The sequence below is a fragment of the Hipposideros armiger genome, unplaced genomic scaffold (genome assembly GCF_001890085.2).
Source record: "Hipposideros armiger isolate ML-2016 unplaced genomic scaffold, ASM189008v1 scaffold_228, whole genome shotgun sequence".
NCBI lineage: Eukaryota > Metazoa > Chordata > Mammalia > Chiroptera > Hipposideridae > Hipposideros > Hipposideros armiger.
Genome location: NW_017731578.1, coordinates 688889 through 714733, shown reverse-complemented (window position 1 = coordinate 714733; position 25845 = coordinate 688889). Strand labels below are relative to the sequence as shown.

At 57.3% G+C, this 25845-nt stretch overlaps 1 protein-coding gene across 3 annotated transcripts; it reads right to left on the bottom strand.

Moving 5' to 3' along the window:
• Nucleotides 1-1810: 1810 nt before the first annotated feature.
• IGHMBP2 (immunoglobulin mu DNA binding protein 2) lies at nt 1811-25843 on the bottom strand. 3 transcript variants are annotated; one of them, XM_019654725.1, is made up of 15 exons: nt 25687-25843; nt 23724-23893; nt 21883-22066; nt 21567-21664; nt 19129-19292; nt 17412-17612; nt 15900-16047; nt 14743-14917; nt 11636-11818; nt 11223-11341; nt 10548-10642; nt 9501-9624; nt 7758-8597; nt 5266-5438; nt 1811-2977 (listed from the first exon to the last, which is right to left on the bottom strand). In XM_019654725.1, the coding sequence occupies exons 1-15, from the start codon at nt 25770-25772 to the stop codon at nt 2783-2785; spliced, it is 2955 nt and encodes a 984-aa protein (XP_019510270.1). In that variant the 5' UTR covers nt 25773-25843; the 3' UTR covers nt 1811-2782. The 3 variants fall into 3 exon arrangements, with proteins under 3 accessions (XP_019510270.1, XP_019510271.1, XP_019510272.1); XM_019654726.1 differs by lacking the exon at nt 25687-25843 and adding an exon at nt 25295-25671; XM_019654727.1 differs by lacking the exon at nt 1811-2977 and adding an exon at nt 4129-5066.
• Between the last annotated feature and the right edge of the window lie 2 nt (nt 25844-25845).

Here is a 25845-nt window from a genome sequence, read left to right as displayed (position 1 = left end):
TCCTCAGCACAGCTGGCCAGGTGAACAAACAGGCTGAGAGAGTGGAAGGGACTTGCCAGAGCCACATTCAGTGGAGCCACATTCAGACTCGGGGCCTTCCAATTCTGGGTGCTTCCACCACCCCAGCCGGGCTGTCGCCTGTCTTCCTGTCACCGAGCGGGCACAACGGCCCAGCGGCAAGCACGTGGATGATGGGATAGGCCCGCTCTTTCTCCAATGACAGGTGCGCTGACTCGGCACTGCCTCCCTGCTGGGACTGTCTACACCGAGACATACAGACGTGGGCACACCTGGACCCGCAAAGGCCCTTTTAGCTCCAAGTGACAGAAACCCAAGGCAGGCTGCTCTCAGCTAACAAAAGGGGATTGGTTAGTTCAGGACACTGGCAACGGGGTGGGGGTCAGGTGTGGCTGGATCAAGGTGGAGCTCAGACGAAGTGATCAGGTGGCCCCCAGCCCCATTTCTGGCTGTTTCCGCGCTGGCCTCCTCTCCTGCAGACAGGCTTCCTCGAGAAGGCAGGGAGGGTGGCTGCTGTCCCCCCACCCCTCAAGGAAGAAGGGCCGACATTCTTCTTTCAGCATCTGTGCGTGAACCCCAGGGGGAACGCTGTTTGGGTTCTGGCCCGTCCCTGAACCTGGCCTTGCTGTGGCCAGGCGAGTGTGGTTCGCTGACTGACCCAGCTGAGGACATAAGCCTCCCGGTGGCCAGGGGATCAGGGCTCGCTCCCACAAAGGCAGGGAGATAGATAAAGCACCCTCAGCAGGCTAACCGGGTGACTGGCATGTACATACACGATGCGATGGGGTCCCCGCCCCTCCCCGTTCCCGAACAGTTCAGCCCTAAGTCACTTGATAGGACCAAGCCAGGAAGGCGTCCATGCAAGGGGAAGAAGGGGGGACCACGGTGGCACAGAGTGGACATCAGGCCTGGGCAGGGGGGCTGTGACCCCATGAGAGGGTGGCCGAGTGCTGGCAAGAGGGGTGGTCAAAGTGTGCAGGCCTGGCATGGGGGGCACGACGAATGCGCTAAATAAATGGCATTTGCGGGCCAGCGGCCTAACAATAGAACAGACAAAAACGCGCACACCCTCAGTGCCTGCTCAGGGAGGCTGAGCTTCACTGTGAAGACCACGGGGACATGAGTGGCATTTAAAGAGCGTGGGCACAGGGCCGTGTGAGGAGGGTGTGCAGGGGTGATGGCGGAGGGCATTTTGGAAGCAAGTCAGCCAAGAGCAGCTGGGTCAGACCTCAGGCCCCGAAGGCGAGGGATGGAGACAGAGCTGAGCCTCAGGGCAGACGGCAGACCCCAGACCCTAGACCCCAGACCCCGGATCCTGGGCCCCGGAACGCAGACAGGCGCCCACCTCCACCCTGCCTGTTGTCAGCACAGCCTCAGGTGTAACACCCCTTTGGCCCCTCCCCCCCTAGGGTAAAGTGCTCCCCTGGCCTTCTCTGCTAAACCGCCCCCTTGCTGCCTCTGGGCTGAACCGCCCCCTCCAGCCCCGGGGGATGAGCCGCCCCCGGCCCTCTCTTTCCATCCGGCCTTGTTCCTCTCCTCAGCTTACAACTCTGAACCTTCCCATAACCGTTCATTCCAAGCGGTGGAGAAGTCAGGCTAAACAGGAAGCGTCTTCTCCGGCTCGTCATCTGTTAACTGGACAAGAACCCCCCGGCAGCGGCCCGTCTGGCTCTGAGCACCACCAGCGCCTCTGGTCGCCTGAGTATTTAGAGCAAACATCACTCATCCTGCGTGTTCAACCACCTCAGGAAAGAGAGCAAAGCCGGGAAAGGACGCTTACGTCAGACATAACTGTGCGGAGCGTGCATTCACTTTTAATTTTAAATAACTTACATCCCTTTGAAACAAATAAAACGGTGAGGCTCAGGGAAGGCATCCATCTGAAAGTCTCCTAAATAAACAGCCGGCAGAGGACACGGGGACACCTAGGAAGGGGCACGGCCTGTGCCTGCGTCTGGGACAGCGCTCTCCAAGTCTGACCCCAGGAGCAGCCAGTTCACCCTGTTCCCACCCACGGCACCCAGGAGGGGCTCCCAAGGGCCAGGGAGGCTTCGTGAATCACACCCAAGCATGACCTCCAGACTTCAGGGGAGCAGGACAGGCCAGGGCCACTCTACTCCCCTGTAGGGGGTCAGGGTGGGCCACTGCAGCCACCAGGGAATAGGAGACAGACGGAAATGGCCTCCGTGAAGTCACAGCTCCAACAAAGGGCGAGGCAGCCACGTGGGGACCCGCGGAGAAATGCCCAGCATTCTCATCACCCTCCGGGCACATTAGGGGGGTTTTCAAGTGCCCCCGTAATCCTGAAGGGCTGAAAGCTGGCCAGCGCCAGACCGGGGGCGGGGGGTGCCCAGGCACATGTCCAAGGGGACAGCCTTCCTGTCCCTCGTGGCAGCACCCCAGGATTCGGTTTGACTGGGAGGGAAATCAGGGACGGGGGACGGGTCCAGGGCAGGAGTGAGGGTGGGGACGCGGCATTCCGGGGCCACCTCACCCCTCGCCCTGAGAAAGGGCAACAGGCACTGACTGGGCCTGGGGCTCTCCTCCACCATCTGTCACCTTAGAAAAGCTCACGGCCGGGGCCGGAGAGGCCACCCTTCCTCCCACAGGCCCCTCGCCACGTGCGGCCTGGCGGACACAGCGTGGGTTTGGTTGCACACTGTCACTGTGAGCGCTACAAGGGACAGGAAGCACCCGGGGGACAGCCCTGCCCCCCTCCCCCGCGTTTCAGACAAGCCCCGGAGGCCGCGTGCGAGGAGCCGGGTCACGTCTCCTTCTCCCGTTTGCTCTTCCTCCGGCTGGTCAGCTCGTCCAGTTTCTTCCCCAGCCTCCTCTGGAGCTGGGCCCTCTTGGCTGGGTCCAGGGACCGGTCCTTGGTCCCGCTGCCGGCATACAGGACTCCTTCCCGGCTGATTCTCTGCCGGGCATGGGCGCGCGCCCTCTCCCCGCAGCCATGGATCTGCGGGGGAACAGCAGTCAGTGCTGGGCCGAGTGGGGACATGGCCCTGCAGTCCTGCCCATCACAGCTCCGAGGGGCTCCCTCCTCCTCCGGCGCACGGACCCTTCACCTGCAGGCTCCATGGGTGGGGGGGACTCCACACCCTGGCGAGGCTGGGCACCCCCAACCTTCCCTACACCCCGCCCTCGCCTCAGCCCAGGCCCCACAGCCTGACGGGGCGATGCGTCGCACACGCGTGCACCAGCCCACCAGCGGTGGTGCTGACACAGCACAATGTTCCCAAAGCAGGATTATAATCTCCTCCAGGCATAAAAGCTATTTTATCTCATCTGACCCAAATGCTAGGCCTGTTGGAGGTGCTCCAGGGTGCGCACCCATGGACGGATGCCAGGGCGGGAGGGGGTCTGTCCTGAGCTGTGTCAGTGAGCCTCTGGCGTAACCACTTCTGCTGGTAAGGGGACGGAGGGGGTGGAGGGGACACGAAGTGCCCGCCAGGCGCTGACACACCGATCGCTCAACACGCACGCTTCATGGATTCCTTCTAGAAAGCAGAGGGGCAGACCGAACCCACAGGCTTCCTTCTCCACGGCACAGGGAAGGTGTTCCTTGGGGACTGCCAGGTGGGACCCCAGTTTGGACCCAGTGAGATTCCAGAACAGATAGCAGAGAGGCTGGCGGCCACGCCCGCAGCCAGGACTTCTCGTCCCACAGGAGGCTGTGCTGGCAACGTCACTGACCGATGGCACAAGCAGCATGGAGCCCACTGCCCTCACTTGTCTCAGGCCCACCCAGGCACTAAGCCACCCCACATGGCACCAGACAAACAAGAGCCGTGCGACGAACACACCCTGGCCACCCAAACCTTCGGTGTGACAGCTGTTAAACACTCTAAAGATCTTTCCAAAGCACTTACACCTTATCAGCACGCGCGCACATGGAGAGGCTGCGTGGGTGTGCGAGGAGGGAAAAGCCGTCACCCAGGAGACGCCCTGTGAGCAAGTGGCTACAAGCCTGGCCTGGCACGGGGCACCAGCAGGACACTGACATGGCTGCTGCAGGCCGTGTCACCCCCGAGGCTGCAAGCCACATCAGAGGTGGGGCGGGGCGCTCCCCCACACCCTCCCCTCCCCCCACCTCCGAGAGCCCCACCGCCATCCTGGGCCGCCCAAACCAGAACCCCGAGGACCACTCTGGGTCCTCCCTCCTCTTCTCACCTTGACCTACAGCCCGTTCAGGGCCCCAAATCCGTCCCTCCACCTTCTCCATTCCCCGCCCCCAGGGTGGGCCCCAGGTCTCTTGCCAACGTCCCGGCGGCGGTCATTCCACCTGGTCCAGGCCTCATCCTTGGCCTTCTCTGCACTGCGGCCACGTCTCCTGGCGTCACGGCCCGGCTGAGACCCTCCAGCGCCCCCGCTGCCTTCAGAACCAGGTCTGAATTCCTCGAGGCGGCTCCCGGGGCCTTCTCAGCCTTCACCCCTACCATTCTGCCTCACGCTCTACCCCCAGCTGCCTGAGTGCCCCAAGCCTTCTCCCCGGGGCCAGGGCGCACGCCCAGCCCACCCCCACGGGTCGTCTGCTGGGTCTCGGGCAGAGTGTTCCCTGCTGTGGGAAGCCCACTCTGAGGGGCTTCCATCCCAGGTCACCGGGCTGTGCCCCCCCCCGTTCCTGTGTGCCGAGAGCACTCATCCTGGCCTTGTGCATGGAGAGGGCGCGCGCTGCAATGCAGGTAACTCACGTGTAAAGGGCTGTGGGCAGGTAAGAAAGACACCTGGGCAGCCCCTGGCCCCCAAGTTCCCCCAGGAGCGCAGTACATGGTGTCACATGCTGGTGTCTTACCTAATCCCCCACCGGGCCCACTGCCCCCCAAGGCAGGGATGAAGTCTGCTCTGGCCCCCAGCCCTGGGGGTCCCCACACTGGGCAGTGTGGGTTCCCATCCAGCAGCCGGCCCTTTTCAGGCTGCGCCAGAGGCCCGGCCTCCCACCTGCCCTGTGCTAACCCATGACAGAGCCCAAGGACGCCGAACAAATTCTCTCTGCTCAGAATTCCCACCACCTTGGCTGTCACTCAGCAAACGTGCCACCTCACTCACTTGTGCCCCGATACGTTAAAACAAACAAACAAACAAACAAACAAACAAACAAAAACCCCACAGGTCAATGTCTGTTTTAAGAGCTTATGAACAGCCACCGTTTCTGTTTGGAGCCCGTTTGTTTGGCCAGGATCCAAGCCCTGGAAACAGAGGCCCGCAGTCCCTCCCAGCTGCCCGGGCTGGCAGGGGCAGGCGTACCTCAGGCAGGTGGTGGCTGAGGCAGTAGCGGTGGCCACAGTGCTGGCAGAGCTGGCCCAGAGTCACGACGCTGGCTGTGCACTTGGAAAAGCCACAGGTGTTATCGGCTTTAATGGCAGCCGAGACCAGGGCGTCCAGGTCCTCCTCAGCGGGCAGATCTATGGCCGCAGGTCCTAGGGGAGAAAGTGGCACTCACATCGGGAGAGCAAAGACGAGGGACAAGAAGTCCCAGCTGAGCCCGGCCTGCCCCCAGCTTCCTGTTTCTGGGCTCACAGGGCGAGTGAGCAAATGCATGCTCAGCGGGGCTTGTCCGTCCTTCTCAGAGCTAATGACCAGGCACGGCCAGGACGCGTGAGCACGAGGACCCCCCAGAGCAGCGGTTCTCAACCTATCTAATGCCGCGACCCCTTAATACAGTTCCTCATGTTGTGGAACCCCCCCAAAGGGGTCGCGACCCACAGGTTGAGAACCGCTGCCCTACAGGGTCTGGCAGTGTGCGGACATGCCTCTAACAGTCCATCCCCTTTAATCCAGAAAAACATTGAATTATGAGGGTGTTCCTTAAGACATCAACTATAAAAACAAAAACCCAAGACAAACTACGGGGCCACCCCAGGGCAACGGTCAGGTGAACTAAAGCACGTTCACAGCAAGATTTCACCCAGATGTTTTCACCCAGATGCGTGGCAATCGTTTAAAGTTACAGGAAAATGCTCATGAGTGGGAATGAGATACAAAATTATGTATGGTTGTAATTCTGTAAAATACATAAGTAGGAATGACATTAACAAGTACAGTGACACAGACGCACAGGAACTAATGGGGAGGCGTGACCCAGGAAGCTGGTGCGATTACCCGGTGCTGCCAGGCAGGTGAGCCCCCATCCCCGATTTAGTCCCTACAATGGGCACGCTCAGTGCCGGGCACACAGATCGAAATGATCAGCCTCAAGGGGAGAGCATGGGGACAACCGTGACACCGGTGGCCCAGGGTCTCCGAGGGCCCCATTCGCCTGCATGTGCCTCAGTTGGCAGAAGCCATTTCAAACCTTCTAGGCAGGCACTCCTTTGCCACGGTCACCTGTACATGGGGGCGTGCCCCGTGCCCCGCAGACAGGCTGCATAAAGGGTAAGCCCTACGGCACCCACACACACCGATCTGGGGCACCTGGGGTCAGGGCAGGGACAGAGCGCTGATGCTCTCAACACCAGCCCCGGGGGGCTCGGAGAAGGCCTGGGGAAGTGCTCACGATGGCAGGTACCCACTTCCTCGGCAGTGGCAAGTGTCCTTGGGAGACAGAGGACCCGGGAAGAGAGTGCTCAGGCCCTAATCCAAAACGAAACCTCGTAAACACGAGGACTGGCCGCCTTCCCACAGGACCCGGCACCCACCACTCTCCCTAACCCTCACGCGTGACAGGCAGGGCTCCATGCGGCGGGGACCTTCCCTGTGTGGACCTCCAGCCGTGCCCCAGGGACCCGCTCATGCTGGCCTCTGCTTCTCGGCTGCGGGGACCTCGGCACAGAGCTCGGCACAGAGCTTGGAGACCAACTGGGCAGGTCACGTACAGTCTGACTGGTGAGATGGATTCTGAGGTGGCTGTTTGAAGAAATACTTCAAACACTGAGTGGTGCCAGCACCCCTGAAATGGGGCAGTCTCCCCAGGACACTCCTGAAATGGCCATGCCACACGCCCTCTCCCGGAAGGCTGGCCAGGCCCTCCGGTCACTGTCCTGGCGCCTCGCCCTTTCTGGCGTTTGCCACATTCTCAGCATGGTTTAGAAAGTTTCATCTCTTCCCTCTGCCAGAACACCGATTCCCGCAGACGTCTGTCTCACTCACACAAGGCCTGGATTCAGCAGCTGCTCACTAAATGCTGCAGAATGAATTCGGCCGAAGCCTGAGGCACTGGGAGGCTGATTTCAAAACCCACGAGTTACGCCTGTGCTGCCTGGCTCATGGGGACTAAAGGAACAAAGGGGCGTGAATGGCCTCGTGGTCCTGCCGTAACAAGAGGTCACCCAGGTGTCTCCAGAGAACCCAGGCTGTGACCGCCAGGTCTTCGAGCTCTAAGCCACAGGACGGGGACAGAGCACACAGCCCCGCAGGCCTCCCCAGGGATGGCCAGCGCGGCCCCTCCTGGGTCTCGGAGTCAGAAAGGGCACTGTTGCCACAGGAGGCCCCAGCAGGTTGGTGACTGCCCCTCCCATCCCCGAGGACACCCATCCCGTCCCTGTGCGCTCCTCCAGGCTTCTCCCTACTGTAAGCACACTCACCCCCCGTCGGCCTGGCCCTGGGGACTGGACGGTCACCATGACCAGTCACCGCCCTCAGGGGGCTCAGCCCCAGCCGATCAGACGGAAGGCGCAGAATCAGGGGAGCGGCCCCAGCAGCAGGTCCTTGAAGACCCAAGGGCGGCAGGGGGTCCGAGTGGCGCAAACATCCCAGTTAAGGGAACGCCAACACTCTTCCCGTCAGTTGACCGGACTCACCTTTGGCTTCTTTTTTCTTTTTCTTTTCTGGCACCTTCCGCAGCCCGGAGCCCGCGGCCTGCTGGCTCTCCTCGGCTCGCTGCTCCTGCGCGCCCCTCCCCCTCTGCAGTCTCTCCAGGTGCAGGGCCTTCAGGTCCAGCTGGTCCGGGCCGCAGGGCTCCCTGACGGGGGACTCGGGACAGGACGGAGGGGGCGGGGCCGGTGGCACTGGCGGGGCCGGCGGGGGCAGTGGCGCTGGCGGGGCCGGCGGCTCCCTCTTGCTCACAGTGATGTACCGCTCTCTCCCTTCCCCGGCGCTGTCATGCCTCAGCCCGTGCTCCTCGGCAATCTGGTGGACGCGCATCCTGTCATGTGAGTTCAGGGAAGCAGGAAACTCCAGCCGCGTCTGCTCACTCGCCACAAACTCTGCTATGACAGCCCGGAAGTGGGCTGTGCCGTCTCTGCTCTCCGCTCCCGCTGGGCTGCCTCCGTTGAGGCTGGGCTGAGCATGGGGCTCCCCGCGGGGCGTCTTCTGGGCCAGCCTGGCAGCCGCTCTGGGCCCCCGGGCTCCCTCCTGCTTCCTGCTTCCAGGTTTCCTGGCACTTGTGGAAGAGCCTCGAGGTTTTGCACCAGCTCGGTCACGACTCTGGGAACTCTCGTGGGAATAGTTTTCAGGGACGATGTCGTCAAGATACTCAAAGGCTGTGCGCACCTCCCCATGCTCTGTGAAATAATCCACCAGGGTCTTTAAGAAGGCGTGGTTGTTGACAGTGTGAGAATCACAGACAACCGCCACATGGCGCCGAGCACGGGTGACGGCGACGTTGATCCTCCGGTCCTCGGCAAGGAAACCAACTTCACCTAAAAACCAGGCAGTGGTGAGTCAAGAGCAGATCTGAGACTAAGGAACAGGAAGCCACGTGCTCCCGCCCTAATCAGCAACCATCACCTAAGGACCAGCTGCACCGCTCCAGCCTCCTGCACCATCGAGGCCCCACCACTGGCTGCCTGCCCGAAGGTCCCATCGTGAGGCCGTGGCTGCTCAGACACCTGCCGGCTGAGCCGCTATCAGCCCGGCTCCACATACCCGAAGTGCATGTCGGTAGCTATCAGACTTGCTCATTCCGAGCCCAGACCTAGAGGCCGCCTGGGGGCCATGGATGTGGCTGCAGCTGATCCACAGGGAAAGCACAGGCACATTCCAGCACATTCTTTTTCCCACCATAGCTTATCCCCACTGTTTTCCACCTTCTACTGAAATCGCTTTACAAAGCCCGTTAACTAAAAATTCTTCCTGGGCACAATTTTCTACCAAACGGCCTACCCACAAGCCCCAGCGGCATAAAAACCATGCGCTGAGGCTGACTCCGCCCTGAGGCCACAGATGAGCTGTGGGCTTCAGGGGGCCCCGCGTCCTCGGCAGGGGCTCCAGCCTTCCCAGCCCACACCCAGACGTACACACATGCCTCTAAGCCTCCATGCTCTGCTCCCTCTGCCAGGGACACCCTTCCCCACCCACTGCCACCGGCCCATCCTGCAACATGCGCTGACCCCGAGTCCATTCCTGTTAGAGCCCGCAACACACCTCCCTCACTGCAGCACTGTCCTCTGTCCCTTTCGCTTACTGGTGAGCTGGTGGAGGACAGAGTCTGTGCTCCGTCCATGGCCACACTCCCAGTGACCGGCGGGCACGGCCCCTACAAGAAACCCAGCCTCCTCTCCAAATAAGTATTTGACCTCTAGACTCTGGCGAGCACTCCGTACCTTTCCTATTGGATCTGACGAAGGACAGTACCACCGCCTCCTTCTCGCGACCTTGGAAGCCATCGACTGACTTTATTTCCAGCTTGGGGTGCCTGTGAGAGAGGCTCTTTCTGAGCAAGTCCACCTGAAACACCAAGCAAGGCCGTGGCTTCAGCAGGACCCGGCGGCTCTGACGCTATGCCCTGCAGCTCAGCACGGGGCCTTAAGTGGCAGGACCCCCACGACCCCAGGAGGCCCCCCAGGAGCCTCACAGGAAACGGTTCCCACAGCCGCCCTCTCACAAGCGTGCAAATAAATAACGCCCCGTGCCAGACACGACCCCACGCCCAGCACACATCTCATCATTTCTTTTGGCTCATGACAGCCCTAAGTGCGATGCCTGCAGAGCAGGCAGGGGTGGCAGCTGATCTGCAGCCCTCACGACACTGAAGCAGCAGTGTTTTTCCCTCCAAAGGAGACAGCTATGCTTCATAAGCACATAGACACTGAGAGGAAATGTGAGAAAAACAGAAGAGAAGGGAGCAGTCGTCTGTTGGTTCTGCTGGCCCAGCACCTCCCACCTTCCCCAGGAAGAGCTGGCACCCCGGATTTTCCTTCCAGAAACCGCCCACTCCGACACTCGGAATTACTGTGCTCCATGAAGCCAAGCCAGCCCGGCCTGAAGTGGGCGAGGACACCAGCTCCCAGCCACAGCGACTGACTGGCTCAGGGGTGGGGACAGACCAGTAAGATTCAAAGCTGAGATGCTTGTGGGAAATGCCATAAAACGGCCAGCCGTTCCCCAGGACTGCATGTGTTAAGGACAACGGCAGCCTGACACTGCTGGGGCCACCGGGAAAGCTGGCCTGAGATCGAAGCCAACACAGGGAGCCAAGCAGAGAGGCCAGCATGGGGTGGATGGACAGGTGGACGAGGGCTTTGTCTGATGTCATTTGAGTCCCGAATCCAGTTATGGTCACAAGAACCAATACACTGCTCTTTTTCTGTCAGCCCCTCTGCGTGGTGGAGTCCCTCTGATACACATGGAGACAAGGGGCCCTCTCGCACCTGCAGGTTGTACGGCGTGATGACGGCAATGTCACTCGCTTGTACACCAGCAGCCAGCAGAGCCTGGATGTGCAGACTGACAAGGAGCACTTCACCTGGAGGGAAACAGAGCGACTCCAGGACAAGGGACACTAAGCTGCCACCTGTCATCAGCACAGGTGTCAACTCTGACAACGAGCTGATCTTACATTGCGCCTGAGGCTGCGTCTTGGAGCTTGGAACCTGAGTCGGAGCGTTGCCAGGTTTAGCGAACAGAAGGACAGGACACCCAGCCAACTTGAACTTCCACAAACAACAAACACCTACTGTGTCTGAGCATGACCGTGCGTCCTCCGTGAGGGGCAGCCCTGTGACTGGAGCAGAACAAGGACCTCGCCCCGAGGCTAAGCCAGGCTGCGCAGGGCCACTCTGTCCAGAACCAGGACACAGGACGCTCGCTGCCCAGGCCACCTGTTCCCTCGCTCAGTGCTGCCTGCTTCTTGCAAACGCCACAGAGCTCAGCCTTCAAACCATCTGGCCGAGACCTGCCCCAGCTCCTGGGGGCTGAGCCCGCCCCCTCCCCACACCGTGCGCTCGGCTCCGCTTCGAAGCCGGCAACTTAAAGGGACAAGTGTGTTTACCGGGGATCTCGGGGCCTGTTTAGACAGAAAAGCAGACCCCTCCAGGCACACTCACCGGGGTTCCCTTTAGACTGCTCATCCTCCTCTTCCAGTTCAAACAGCCCGCAGCCGGCAGTGTCCACGAGCAGCAGGGGAACACCCGTGTCCTCTGTGGCAGCCACTCCCGGGAGATCCCTGCACCCGGGTGGACATCGGACACGTGAGGCCTCGTGTTTCCCTTCCCCCCTCCGCACTGGCCCTTCCCACAGGAAAACAGGGTCCCACCCACAGGCAACACAATGAGCGTGAAGAACACAGACAGGAGCACCCCGAATCCAGCTCTCCAGGGCAAAGCCACGGTCCCTCAGAAAACTAGTCCTCGAGATGACTCTTGCTCTAAAATCTCTACAGGCCACTCAGTGACGGGTCCTGCAGTCAGGACAGCAGGACCAAGAGGGGAGGCCGGGCAGGGGTGCAGACGTTACTCACTGCAGGAGGTGGCCAGCCACAGAAGGGTGCGCCGTGAGCTGCCCGTGGTACAGGGCGTCCGAGGCCCACTGCATGATGGCGTGGTGCATCCGGTACTGCACGGTCAGCGTCCGCACCAGCCCAGCGCCATGCTCCTGGGCCAGGCGCTCCATCAGGCTGAGCGACAGCCCGGCCCGCGCGGCCCTGCACCAGGAGAGAGAGGAGCCGGGAAGGCGGGCCTGAGTCCCACGTCCAGCCGGAGACCAGGGGCCAGCGAGGGAGCGGCCATCACCTCAGACCGACTCGCCCCCAGCTCTGACCTAAGGTTAAGGGAGTGGTCAGCTGGACAACGGCTGCCCAAACTGTCCATGTCCTGACCCTGGGACCTGCGAGTATGTGACCAAAGGGACCTTGCAGATGGGATGAGTTAAGGGTCTGAGATGGGGAGCTGATCCTGGACTGTCCGGGGGGGGGCAATGTCCTCACAAGGGTCCTTACGAGGGAGGCCAGGGTCAGAGTCAGAGAAGTGAATACTTGATGGCGGAGAGGCCGCCAATGAGGAGCCAGCGCCTCAGGAAGCGGGAGAAGGCAGAGGGGGCTCTCCCCGGAGCCTGCAGAGGACACGCAGCCCTGCCCACACGCAGCTGTCCCCCGAGATGGACTCTGGGCTTCTGACTTCCGGAACTGGAAGGTGATAAATGTGTGTTTAAGTTTGTGGTAGTTTGTTACAGCAGCTGTAGGAAACTGACAGAGATTAACTTTTTAAACACCAGTGTACTCCAGCTGGAAGGAGTCCACTGCTAATGGCGGATACCAGTAGCTGACACCTACTGGGCGCTTTTCATGTACCAGGCACTTGATGCGTATTTACTCACTTAATCCTCGCAATGACCTTGTGAGGTTACAGTCGGGATTGCATGTTACTATGAGCAGCGTGAGACTCTACCGAGAGGCTAAGTCACCAGCCCAAGGCCGCCCAGCAGGGAGCTGCAGGGCCAGGCAGCCTGGCTCCGCCGCCTCCTAACCACTAGGGCACACCCTTGTCCCCAAGCTGATAACACCAAATCCACTGGAAGAACCTAACTACCTCAGGGACACTCCCTCTGCAAACTTGTAAGACCTCTGTGGTTTCCCTTTATAAATAAAAGTCTCTGCTAAAAGCAACGCAAGCCAAAGAAGGGAGGCAGTGATGTGACTGCTAGTCCCAACTGCAAACCTGGAAACGCCCAGCACGATGCCACCCAACACCTCCCCCCAACCACCCTCCTTTCTCCAGGGATACCACAAGGTCCCCACTCGCCAAGGGCACAGTTCTAAACTTTCTCCTTTCTGGAGGCTACAGCCCTCTTTTCAGGACCCCCTGGGGACCTCCTCCTGGAATAATTCTCTGAATAAACACCCACCGAGCCCCTTCTCCTGCAGTTTCCACGCAGGGTCCCACCCCGAAGCGTTTCTCCCACCAGGACAACCCTTCAAAACACACTTCCCCCGGGCCGGCCGAGTGGCGTGATGGTTAAGAACTCGCTTGGGATGCCAGAGGGCCCCGGTTCGGATCCCACATATGAGGGCCAGTGACTCTGCCCTCTGCAGCTGAGATGCTGAACAACAGCTCAACCTGGAGCTGGGCTGCCATGAGTCGCCGGCGACGGCGTGGGCTGCAGTCCCTGTGGCAGTGGGTTGCCATGGGCTACCGTGTGTGGCCAGCAGCCAGCGTGAGCGGCCAGCAGCCGCAGTGAGCGGCGGTCCAGAAGCCAGTGACTGATCTGCCTCGCCCAGGAAGAGCGCAATGATGGTGCCAACTTGGGCCAGTGAAGCAACATCCTCCACAACTAGACTGAAGAACAAAACGACAGCAACTTGTCTGTTCCCCTTCCCCCAACTCCCCAGCACTGTTCCCATCCCCCCAATTCCCCAATAAAAAAAAAATCTTTAAAAAAAAAAAACAAAAAACACACTTCCCCCACTGCCCCCTTTGCCCACCCCACACTCCCTTCCAAATCCTCACTCCAAGCACCAGCTTCGATGCCCTTGTCTGCGGTGCCCTGACCTACACACTCCCCAGCTCCGGGGTCCCCGCGTCCCCTGGGTGAAGCCCCCGCTGACAGACTGCCTTGCGCCTCCCTGCTCCTGGCCCTCAGAAACAGCTCGAGTTCCAAGGTGAGGTAGAGAGCTGTCTGAAACGGCAGCAGAATTAAGGAGCAAGCGTCTTCGATGACGGGAAGGCAGGGCCCTGACGCAGAACTCTCCAGGGCTTTCACTCTCTAGGGTGCCTTCCTGGACATGACCTTAGAGCCACCCTGTAAATGGCCGTCTTGTGCCAGCCCCTGTCCCCCAGGCCTCATGTGACTTGCAATCCACTTGGGAAGGTAAACGGATGAACCAATTAACAGACACCACTGCCAGGGAGCCACCACAAGGGACCCGACGGTGACAGGGCGGTCACAGGAGACCATACGGAGGGGTCACCTGAGCAGAGAACTAAATGGAGGGAGGGCATGACCAGCCCATACTGGGGAAGGAGTGGTCCCGACCAGGGGACAGTGAGGACAGAAAAGGCCATGGTGGCAGAGCAGTGAATGAGGGCAGGGGTGGAACATGAGGCGAGGCGAGGCGAGGGGCCGGGCGGTGGCTGCTGTGCTCGGTCATAACACTAGGAAACACTGTGTCCCTAAGGCCACAGGACTATCTCTGCTGAGTCGCTTGTGTCCTCTGTGAAGGATGTGCCTACAGATCAGGACTCAGCGGACGCGTGCTGGGCTGGGAGCTAATCACCCCGGAGGTCAGCTGGCACAACCTGCGGCTGTGGCTGTCCCATGGGACACCGCCCAGTGAATACGCACGTCGCCCTGCCTGACTCACCCGGGGACATTCCCTCCAACGAGGACCGACCAAGCATGGTACCAGGTTCTAAGACTATGAAGACAAATACGATACGACCACCGGCCTCAAGGAGCACAGAAAGTGAGATCAGAGGGCTAAGCGAGTAAGGGCAGTGACGCGGCGGGGAGCTGCGATCACACATGTGCAGGCGGCGGCAAAGCCGGGGCCGCCTGGTGAGCCTGGGGCTTCTGGACTGGCCCGAGGGACCGACCGGGGCAAAGGAAGGCGCTCGAGCAGCGGGGTCTTACTTGTGCGAGACCGTGGTGGGAGGCAGCTGTTTGTGGTCTCCAGCCAGGATGCACCTCCTGGCCCTCAGCAGCGGAATCCAGCAGCTGGCTTCCAGGGCCTGGGAACACTCGTCGATGACCGCCACATCGAAATGCCCTTCAGGCAACAACTTCAGGGGGCCGTCGGAAGAAGCACCTGGTCAAAATCGGAGCCCTAAGTCTCCACGGAAGGCACTGGCTGTGTCCTAACAGCTGCAATCCCACCAGCAAGCCAGCACTGAGGCTGGAATACACTCGCATCTTGGAATAAAGACTCATGGTTCCTGCCCACCTGTGTGTTTAAGTGCGACGCTGTGTCTCCAGCTACGGGCCACCCCGATGCCCAAATCACCAAAATCCATCATCCCCTTGGGGCTCCGACCCCAAGCCTTAGAAGGCTGTCTTATTTCTAAATACTGTTCCTGTATCATTTTCTGAACGTAGGATTTAATTAATTCTCCTCCAAGGTGTTTCCTTAGACACACAGAACAATAACTGCTGACTGTTCACTCAGGGGCAAAACCTGTACATCTGACAACACGAGGCCACCACAGCAGCTCCTCCGTCCTGGAGCACAGAGCAGGGCAGTGACAGAGGTCAAATGCGGGGAGACCTGCCCCCCCCCACCCCGTGGCTCCAAACCAGCCGGAGCCTGTCCCTCTGCTTTAAAATGGTAAGAGAGTATTATGAACAACTTTATGCCTATAAACTCAACAACTCAGATTAAACGGATCAATTCCTTCAAAGATACAAGTTTGCTCAAGAGGTAACCTGACTATCACCATACCAATTAAAGGGATTGAATTTGAATTAAAGGGATTGAGTTAAAAACCTCCTTACAAAGAAAACTCCAAGAGGGCCAGCCGAGTGGCTCAGCTGGTTAAGAGCTTGCTCAAGAGCGTGAGCTCTGAGCAACAGCGGTTTGATTCCCGGCCCGAGCTGAGCTGCCGTTGAGCTGCCAACAGGTGGCAGGATGGCTCAGCTAAAAAAAACAAAAACAAAAAAAAACTCCAAGTCCCGGAGCCTTCCCTGGTGAATTCTGCCCAACGGTGAGGACCGTTTTACACAAATGCTTCCAGGAAACTGAAGACGGGGGATAGCCGAGAGCCCAGGCGGGACGGATGGGGACGCCCCCTCACCTGTGTTCGTGGCCAGGACCACATCCGCCGCTCTGAGGCTCTCCAGCGTCGCTGCTTCTTCCCTCTCCTTCAGCTCTTTCCTTAACAGCTTGATCTCATTTCGAAAGTTACTTTTCTCTCTCTTATCCTGGGTCTTTTTGGTTTTCACCTGTAAAGGAAGGCAAAGAAAATATAGTTATTTTGACCCAGCTTTGCACTCACTTAGCTCTTTTTATTTCACCAAGTGCTTTTATTTATAATAAGCTGGTCTACTTCACGAAGTTCCTTAAAAGGCGCTAAAAAGTAAAAATCTTTCTTGAAGGAGCAGCAGGTACTCACAGGTGACTGAGCACCTGACATCCTGCCTGGCCTTCGCATCACTGTCACCCGCACAGGGCGAGTCAGAGAGGAAAAGTCTGGGTCCTCCAAGCAGCCAGTGTTTTAAATGTGAACTCGGGGAGCCCGGGGTTTGGGCCCTGCCTGCGCGGCAGACGCTGGACAGGCTCCGGGGGGAGGTAAGGCAGTGGCCGGCTCAGGATCGAGGCTTCAGCAGCTCAGCCGGACAGGCTGAGCGTCACTTGTGACACCACAGTTGTCTAGAGATTAAAAAAGTGTCCTTCAGCCCATAAAATGCTTCCCTAAACCCCAACTTACTTGAATATGTAAAAAGACATGCAACCCCTTCCCCTTCCTTGAGATTTCTGCTTTCGAGGATGGGGGTCAGGCCCACGTGACAGGAGGGGTTACTGTGCCTAACTTATGAGAAGACAACCCTGAAAAGCACTGATTTAAACGGGAACAAGAGAATGAAGCCATCCACGCCTGGGATGGAGCTGTGGCATCACGTACCCCCACGCCTGTGACCTGCAGTGACACACGTTTACCCCGTTCCCACCGGCTGTTCCCACGACGGCATCTGAAGTGTGATCCCGCTATTCCACAGGCCCACGGGGAAGGCTGACCACAGCACTGGCCCTCTGAGGCCAGGACACTGAGGAATGCCAGCGTGAGGCCGTGAGGCCGGCTGATGGGATGCGCACAGGGCAGGGTGTTTAAGGAAACTTGGACTCACATGGACACTGGAGAACCAAAGAGCACGAAAGTACTGACTGCCAGAGAAAATGCCATCTCAGACTGACCTGTCGCCTGCCTAGCTCTCTTTCACTGGGATAATGTAAAATGGAGCAAAAACGGGGGAGGATGAGTAGTTTCAGAATTTTTATTTTCAGGTGGTTTTTTTTGCTTACCAATATTACCCACACAACACAGGCAGCTCTAAGGGGCACGTAGGGCAGTGTTCTCTTTAAGACAATTCCTCACCTGACCATGAAACTACCTGGAAGACAGCCGAGTCCCTATTAAATACTGAGCACACGTCTCGATCAGAAACGGGCGGTCCCAACGTCTGAAATTATTAAATGAACCGATGGAGACCAGAGACAAGCACGAGGACTATGGGCAGGAACGACACACTCCCCGGAAAGACAGCCGGTCAGAAAACCACACAGAAAGCAGAGCAGGGGGGACACGTACGAAGGCCTGGTCGATGTCCTTCCTGATGTCTGCAATGACCTGGGCGTTGTCGCTGCGCGCCAGGACCGCGTCCAGGGAGTGCTGCTGGATGGACCCCAGGATCCGGGCGGGGTGCCCGAGACGCAGGATCCTTCGCTTCCACCGTGCCAGACGCTCCACCAGGTTGTCCACGGCGACGTTAGAGGGCGCGCAGCATAGGACCTGGGGAGGCATTCGGGTTTGGTGACTTCTTTAATGACTACCTCCATTTACACTAAAACAAACAGGAAGCCTTGCAGGTAAAGAGAGGGTAGGGTGTGTACAGCTGGTGGTGCTAAGGTACAAACCCACCGCCATAGGGCCGAGTGAGCAGCCCATAGGACACACCTGACACAGTATCTGGACAGCTAGGACTTAGGTCTTCAGAACCTCCTGGCCTCCAAAGCACCAGAAATGCTAAGTGACCTACAACTGGAAGGGAAAGGGACGCCAAGTGCCCGGCAATCATCCGGCTGGGACACCAACCAAGTTGTTTCATCATCTGACAGCGTGGAACAGGGACAATCTCTGAACGGGCGCCATCCTGCGGTTCCATTGGAAGCAGGTGGCAGCTGGCAGAGGAAGACAGGGGAGCCCCCAGAAGTGCCAACGTCAAGAACAGGTGCCAAGGCCAAGCCTTGAGGTCCTGGCACCGCCTCCACCCCCGTGGAGGTGGCCATAGGCACACCTGAAGCCAAGGGGAAACATCCTGTGTCAGCTTCCTGCCAACAGTCATCTTTTTATCAAGTTTTCAAACGTCCGTGCCAAGACATTTACTTGTAGAAAACCCAGGGACACGGTTTCATAACCGAGTGACAGATCACCCTGCCGCTCTCAGAGCAGAGGCTGTGGGGCGTCTGCCCCAGTTCAAATCCGGCTCTGCCACTCAGTGGGGGGTGACTGCGGCACGTCACCGTGCTTCTCAGCCTCCTCTGTGAACTGGGGTCACTAACAGTCCCGGCACCCAGGGATTCTGTGAGGATGAGATGAGGGCGTGTATGGAAAGCACTGGAAAGGGTGCCTGGTTTGTAAAAAGCATCCACTAAAGGGCAACCTTCAGATGATGATCATTATTATTCCAATTCTTATCATTAACCAACATTTATAAACCAGAAAGAATTTTACCTAAAATTTATAAACCAGAAAGATTGTTTTAAAAAGCTTCCCACATGCCCAGAATCCACAATGACTCGTGTTGATACAGACGAGGATAAAAGATCCGTCCTCGACCACTGAAAACACAAGCGAACAATATTCCACAATATTCCATCCATCTCAGAAAATCAGTAATCTGCGTGCTGCACGTGTGGGCCGTTATCAATCAACCATAACCGTAACTGACTAACAGGACACATCTGTCTCCCTCAACCAGCCGCAGGCTCCAAAGGGCCCGGCCACATCATGTCCCCAGCCTGGGCCTGAACGCACAAGCACAGCGCACGTGCTGAGCCGATGAATCCCCGCCTACCGCCTGGTCCAAGGCATCAGGCCTCAGGGGGCCTTTCTCAGTAGCCCCGCCCCATGTTCCTGAGCACGTTCCCACATCCCACGCGGCTGTCAGAAATCAAAAAGTGCCCGCCAGTGCTCAGTCGGCAAATGTCAGTCCCAGCAGAGCCCAGGCTGCAGCCCGCTGAGCGCCAGCGAGCCAAGCTGATGGGAGCTGACCGGTGCTGATGGGGGACGCAGCGTCCCTGCCCACCTTGCAGCCCTGTGTCACAGCTTGAAGGATGATTTCAATCACGGTGGTGGTTTTCCCAGTGCCCGGAGGCCCGTGGATGATGGCGAGTTCCTTCTGGGACAGCGCAAACAAAACCGCTTCCTTCTGGGAGGCGTCCAGGGAGTCATTGTAGAAAACCGGTGGCCCTGCGGGAGAAGCAAGTGTGAGGCATGAGGTCCAGCTCCTCGCATGGGGGACGGAGGGGTCTGCACAGGAGGGAGCTGGGCCTCCCCGGGAGTCCCCCAATCAACACAAATCAACCGGCTTTGTCTTCAAAAGAATTCTATAGAACAGAATTGGCAGGCTACGGGCCACAGGCCACCCCCAGCCGCTGCCCCATTCCTGGGACGCAGGCACGTCGCTCTTTTACAGATGGTCTCTGGCTGTGTGCTGCCACACCAGCCTGCAAAGCCTAAAATATTTACAATTTGTCCCTTTACTGAAACAGTTTGCCAACTCAGGCCCCAGAATAACCGATTTCTCTGAAGCAAATGTTTTCTGGAATACGTCTGTTTCTACCATATTGTTCCTTTTTTAAGTGCCCACAGAATGACAAAAATAAATGATAAAAAAGTACTAGTATAGGGCCGGGCGAGTGGTGAAGTTGGTTAAGAGCACGAGCTCTGAGCAACAGGGTCACTGGTGTGATTCCCACATGGGCCAGTGAGCTGTGCCCAAGCTGAGCTGCCCTAAGCTGCCGACGGGTGGCCAGATTGCTCAGTGGTTAGAGCATGCGCTCTTAGCAACTAAGTTTCCGGTTCGACTCCCGCATGGGATTGTGGGCTATGCCCACCCGCAACTAAGATTAAACACGGCACCCTGAGCTGAGCGGCCATGAGCTGCCAACAGATGGCCGGATGGCAACTGGACTTGGAGCTGAGTTAGCTGCGCCCTCTACAATTAAGATTGAAGAGCAACAACTTGGCTGTTCCCCTTCCCCAATAAAATCTTTAAAAAAAAAAGTGCTAGCACATTCCAGGATGGGCTTTCCACTCTGAATCTTTCACGACTGAGACTAATTATCTGCGTCGGATGCTCCGTGCCCCGAGAGCAGGTGGCACTGTGCCCAGCTGTCCCCACAGAAGCGGCCACTCCATGGTGCCTGCTGCACGGGGACGCTCAGTAGGGCAGCATGCTGCGCTCGCGGGCACACACTGCCGGTCGGGGCTCGGAGACTGAGAAGAACGTGGAACACAGTCGCGCCATCTGACCCGAGAGCCTGGACACACCCCACCACTCCCCACCACGTCCCTTTTTCCCCAGATTATCAGCCAAAATCAAGGCATGTCGGTTCCTTCCAAGTTTCTCATTCAGCTTCCAGCAGAGCAGCCTCTTACCACACATCTGGGAAATAAATTATCATCGAAATGTGAGTGCTTTTAGAACTTGAAAAAGTGCTACAAAGGCCCCATGTCTGAAGCCGACACGGCACCGAGCGTATCGGCTCAGGGGCGACGCAGAGTGGTTGTGGGACAGCCCGTGAGAACTGGCTGAAGCCTGGCTGGAAAGGCCAGCAGGGGCCGGGATCCAGGAGCTTCATAAGGCCTCTGTGAGCAGCTGCTTGAGATGACACGCTCCTCTGGAAACTAAGTTTCTGCAAGAACCCGGAAGGGTATGAGAAAGTCCACAGGCTGACGCAGTGAAAGGAGCGGCGTGTGTGAGTGTGTGTGTGTGTGTGTGTGTGTGAGAGTGTACACGTTTGTGTGAAAGTGTGTGCATGTGTATGTAGGTGTATATGGGTGTGAAAGTGTGTAGGGGTGTGTGTGTGTGAGTGTGAGTGTATGTGAGAGTGCACGTGAGTGTGCGTGTTTGTGTGTGTGTGTGTGTAGGTGCATGCACGCATCTCTCTGGATGTACAACAGACACACTGTCCTATGTGGATGTGGAAAAGCCTAGAATACTCACAAATACTAGTGAGGGGAACTAAGTGGCAGGTTTCTGACAGATTTTTTCCTTTATTTGTTTTTTATTTCCAAATTTTTTACGATTAACACACATCACTCCCAGAAATGAGCTGTCTTCAATTTGAAGGATGATGAGAAAATAATCAAGTGAGACCTTTCAAACCAAAAAAAAAAAAAACAAGATATGAAGCATACCGTATACCGTATGACCAGCTAGCCTGTATATACGGAGCACTGAGCTGGAAGAAATCCCCCTACATCTCCAATAAATCTGTATACATCACAGAAAAAATACCATAAAGAAAATCAGTGGAAGGAGCTGCTTCTTTGATATTGAGTATAAGAAAGAGAGCCTTGTTCATGTAAGTCATTCCAAGAAGTTTATAAAAAGAAAATTGAGGTGGATTTCTTCGAATTGTACAACCTCAAACTCTTGCCAAAATGGCCCAAGGTCACACTGTTCCCTATACTTCTTGTAGTGATTTCAATCAGAAAAGAAAAAGCAAACGTTCTTACGTAGTTCGCTGGTGGGACTAGGAGTGGAGTCGCCAAAGAGGACCTCGATGAGGGGAAACGCGGGCCCAGAATGATACTTCTTTAGGGTGATTAGAGCTCTGCCCAGGGAGAAAACGAAAATTAGGTGCTTGGTAAAAACCAGCAATAAATCCAGCGCCGGAGGCCCGGCCCAGGCTGCCACCTGCAGCCCAGCGTCTCAGAGACGGGCACGTGACAGGCCCAGGCTGAACACATCTGCCAGCTGTGCCCGGGACTGCGGGCAGGCTGAGTGAGCTGAGGGAAACGCTACGTGTGACTTCCAGTGACACACACTCACTTTTTCAGTCGCTTGTAAGTGACGTCATTGGCAAGTTTTAACAGCCGGTAAGAATTCTCCTGGTCCAAGCTCAGCTGGAAACCATGGGATTCGTCCAAGGCCACCGTGACCGATTTCTGGGTGATCTGGGTCAGGATTCCTGTGGCCAGCTGACCGCCTTCATCATACAGACCCACTATATCACCTGCAGAAACAAAGACTCGGTTACGGAAACGCCAAAGTTAAATGTGAATTGTTTTATATAGTAAATTCCAGCATGTTTCAATTATCGCATGTAACCTTTAAAAATGCAATCAGTAGTGGTAAAAAAAATAAATAAGTAAATAAATAACATCTAAATCATACGTGAAAATTGACCTGAGATCAATGAACTGTTTAAAACAAACGCGCTAGTCAATAAGATATTTAAAGTGCTTACTCTGTGCCAGCCACTGTTGTGGGCGCTGGTCTGATTAGGAGTAAAGCACAGTCCCTGCCTTCCCGTTAGGGAGGGACAGAGAAATACAGCAATCTCTCAGGGGTCAGTGCCAAGGGCTCCAGGAAAGATGGGGACACAGGGAGGGGACACAGAAAGACGAGGGCGCCACCTTAGAAAGAGTGTGCGGTACGGGCCTGTCCGAGGGGCAACAGGTGAGCAGAGGGGCCCTGGATGAAGGGGGGAAAGGGGCCATGAGCACACCTGGAGAGAACATTCCAGGCGGAAGCGGCACATGGATGAAGGAGGGGCCGTGGCTGCCCGCTGCTCTCTCCACACGGACCTCCCCGCTTCCTGTGATAACTGTTCAGGGACTCACCCATCTGCCAGGTCACTCTGAGGGGCTTCCCCTGATGCCAAGGATGGAGCACATGACCCACACCTGAGCCAATCAGTGCTCCACACGCCACCTGGCCACGGTAACTGTTTAGGGATGGGCACGTCACTTACTCAGATAATCAGAGACCCTGAGGCGCAGTGTCTTTTGCTTGGGTTCCTGGGACAGAGGCCCTCACTCTAGCTGGGCCAGAACCCTGAGAGGCTGGAGGAGCCGGAACTGCTCCCAGGTGGCACTTGAGCTGGGTGACAGCCCTCGAGCCTGGAAGCCAACGGTGCCGTTAGCACAACCAATACAATCCGTACCCAAGCCACTTTGGCTTGGGTTTCCTGTCACTTGAACAGACAGTTCTGACCAAAACAGAATCCACTCTGAGAGAAAGCCAGGGCCACCCACAAATCTGCACCCCACTTATTCCGTTGTCTACAAGTGAGTCCGAGCGTCAGCCAGGCAGGTTTTCCGCCCATGGTGCTTTTATTCTAGACCAATGAGTTTCAGCTGCATCTTAAATCTTTCCTCTGCCTCGTTCCCCAAATTTTAAAGACACATCAGGTGGTAACAATGCTCCTGGGGCAGAGGCCCGGTTCTCGTCGCAGGGCGTGCCATGGATCCCACGATTCAGAATGTACACCTCGAAGCTACGGAGCCTTCCAACTGCTCCTCAGAAGATGAAAAATAACAGCTCGGCCTGAATTTGATCAATAGCTGCAGCAACCCATCAAACTTCCAACTGGCTACTTTTCCACATAAATGCCACTTTCTCTGACTTCCTATGTATCAACTAGTCATCAATCTCTTAGGTCATTCGCTTATTAACTGAATATACATTGTCACCATTGCATTCTTAGAGTTTACAAGCCACCTGCATGGACACTCAATTCTGCTCATTTAATCCTGACGGCGACCCCTTAGCCCTGCTCGTGTCAACCCATGTCAACCAGTCATGTGGAAGCAGATCTTTACAAGAGTAAAAGTCACAGTGTGAAGCCGGCAATATTCAGTATGTGCCAACATCAGGAACGCACAGACCGGAAGTAAAGCTGTTACTGGGAAGCACTCCTGCCGACACAGATCTCCGGGGCTCGAAGGTGACCAGCAGCCGTCCGTTCAGCCCGGTCCGCTGGCTGGACACCTGTAGCTTCAGCAAACAGACACCTCGGCTCTGGAGCTCTTTCAGGGAAATGTTTTCCTGCCAGGACCTGGAAGAGACCCAGTAGGAGACATCCGTATAAGTACTTTACCAATTTTAACTTCCACCCAGGCAGGAGAAATGTAAAAAAGGAGAGAAAAACAAATAAGGGGCACAGGCACTGCACATGACACAGCGAAATCCTGGGGCTCCCGCTCTCAGCCCTGCTCCCACCTCCCTGAGTGCACGTCACACCACAGCCCTTCTCCCGGTCGCCCGAGACAGAACCTGCGGTCAGCTTCACCTTCTCCACTCCCCCCGTGCTGCTTCACCTGTGTCACTAAGTCCTCTCAGGCCCTTCCCATTTTTACCCTGAATCCACCTCTGCCTCTCACCCTCCTCTCCAGAGCCCTGATTCAAGCCCACATCACTGACAGTCTGGACTAAACAGAACTTCCTAACTGCCTTACCTCTGGGGTCCCCTCCTCCAGTCGAAGCAGCAGCATCCGAGCGATGCTCTGAAAAAGCAAATCTATCCACCCCAACCCACTCTTCACTTGCTTCGCTGCATGGAGGGCACCCTCTGCACAAAAATATGACACAAGCTCTGTCTCAACCCGGTGCCCGTTTATCTTGTCATGCGTGCTTGCTCTGCACTGGGGACCGTGCTGAGCACTTGACCTTTAGTAGATCATTTCACTCTCACAGCAAATCTATGAGGTGGCAGTGATCCCTGTTTTTTCAGATGAGGGAACGAAGGCTCAGAGCCGGAACCTGCAAAGTCACGCAGTCATATAACAGAAGGAGCTGGGATCCTACTTAGGTCGGTATGGCTGCAAAAGCTCTTAACTTTCAGGATCAAAACCTCTCCAACAAACCCTATCGATGTATGCGGCACGATGGTTGAGTGCAAACTCTGGAAACCAGGCTGCCTGACCTCAGGTTCTGACTCTGTGTTACCCCGGGCGAGTTACCTAACCTCTCTGTCTCAGCCTCCTTAGACATAAAATGAGAACACCGGTAACACGCTTCGTAGAGATGGCATGAGGCTTAAAGGAATTAATGGAGGTGAAGTGCTTTTACAGTCCTCAATCAGTGTTAGCTCCCCGTGCTTCAGCCAAATGAATGTTCCTGTTCAGAAACGAGCCGGCTGTCTCCTGCCCCCACCCCCACCCCCACAGGCAGGGACGTCCTTCCTCCCCACATCTCGCCGGCAATACTGGGCCCCCAACATCCACCTTAACTCCCGGTTCCCTGCCAGCTGTGCTCAGGCACCGCCTCCTCCCTGAAGCCATCCTTCACTGAGCCCTCCTCCCCGGGTCAGCTGTTCTTCCTGCCTGTGCCCACCCACTATTCCTGCACGCGCGGCGTGAGCATTTGCCACGCTCGCTGGAAGGGAACTGTTCACGCTTCTCTCTCTCTCCTGTTCAAACCCGGGCTGCAGGTGACCGTATCCATCACTGTGTCTTACTCCGGCCTGGCACAGGATCGGTGCAAACATTCACAGAGTGGACCAACGAGGAAGAGGGCTGAGAACATGCTGGGGGTCCAACTGGGGGGCGGAGGCAGGCCCCAGGCGTGCAAGTTCAGGGAAGGGGGGACTTCAGGTCGAGAAAAGAAAGGGATTCCTTAGGGTCCAAAACCCGAACGGGCTGCCCCCGGGAGCTGATGAGGTTTTCATCTCTGAAGGCGGCCGAGTCGCGGTCCCGACTCGAGGGGTCAGGAGAGCAAATCCCTCCTGAAGCCCGTCAGGCCGACGCCACCCGCCTCCAACCACCCCCTCCCCCACCCCCCGGAGGCTCCACCCGAGTCTGAGCGGGGCAAGGCCGGACCGACCCCGAGAGAACAGACTGGCGTCCGTACCTGCGCTCCTCGACCTCCGCGTCTCTCTCGAGCTCCAGCAGGTCTAACTGCTTGGTCACGAAGCTCTCCACGGCCGTGGAGGCCATCGCTGCAGCCCGGCCCGGCCCCGGAGCTGCTGCGGTCCAGCGGCCGTGAAGGTAGGTGTTGATCGCCGGGCCC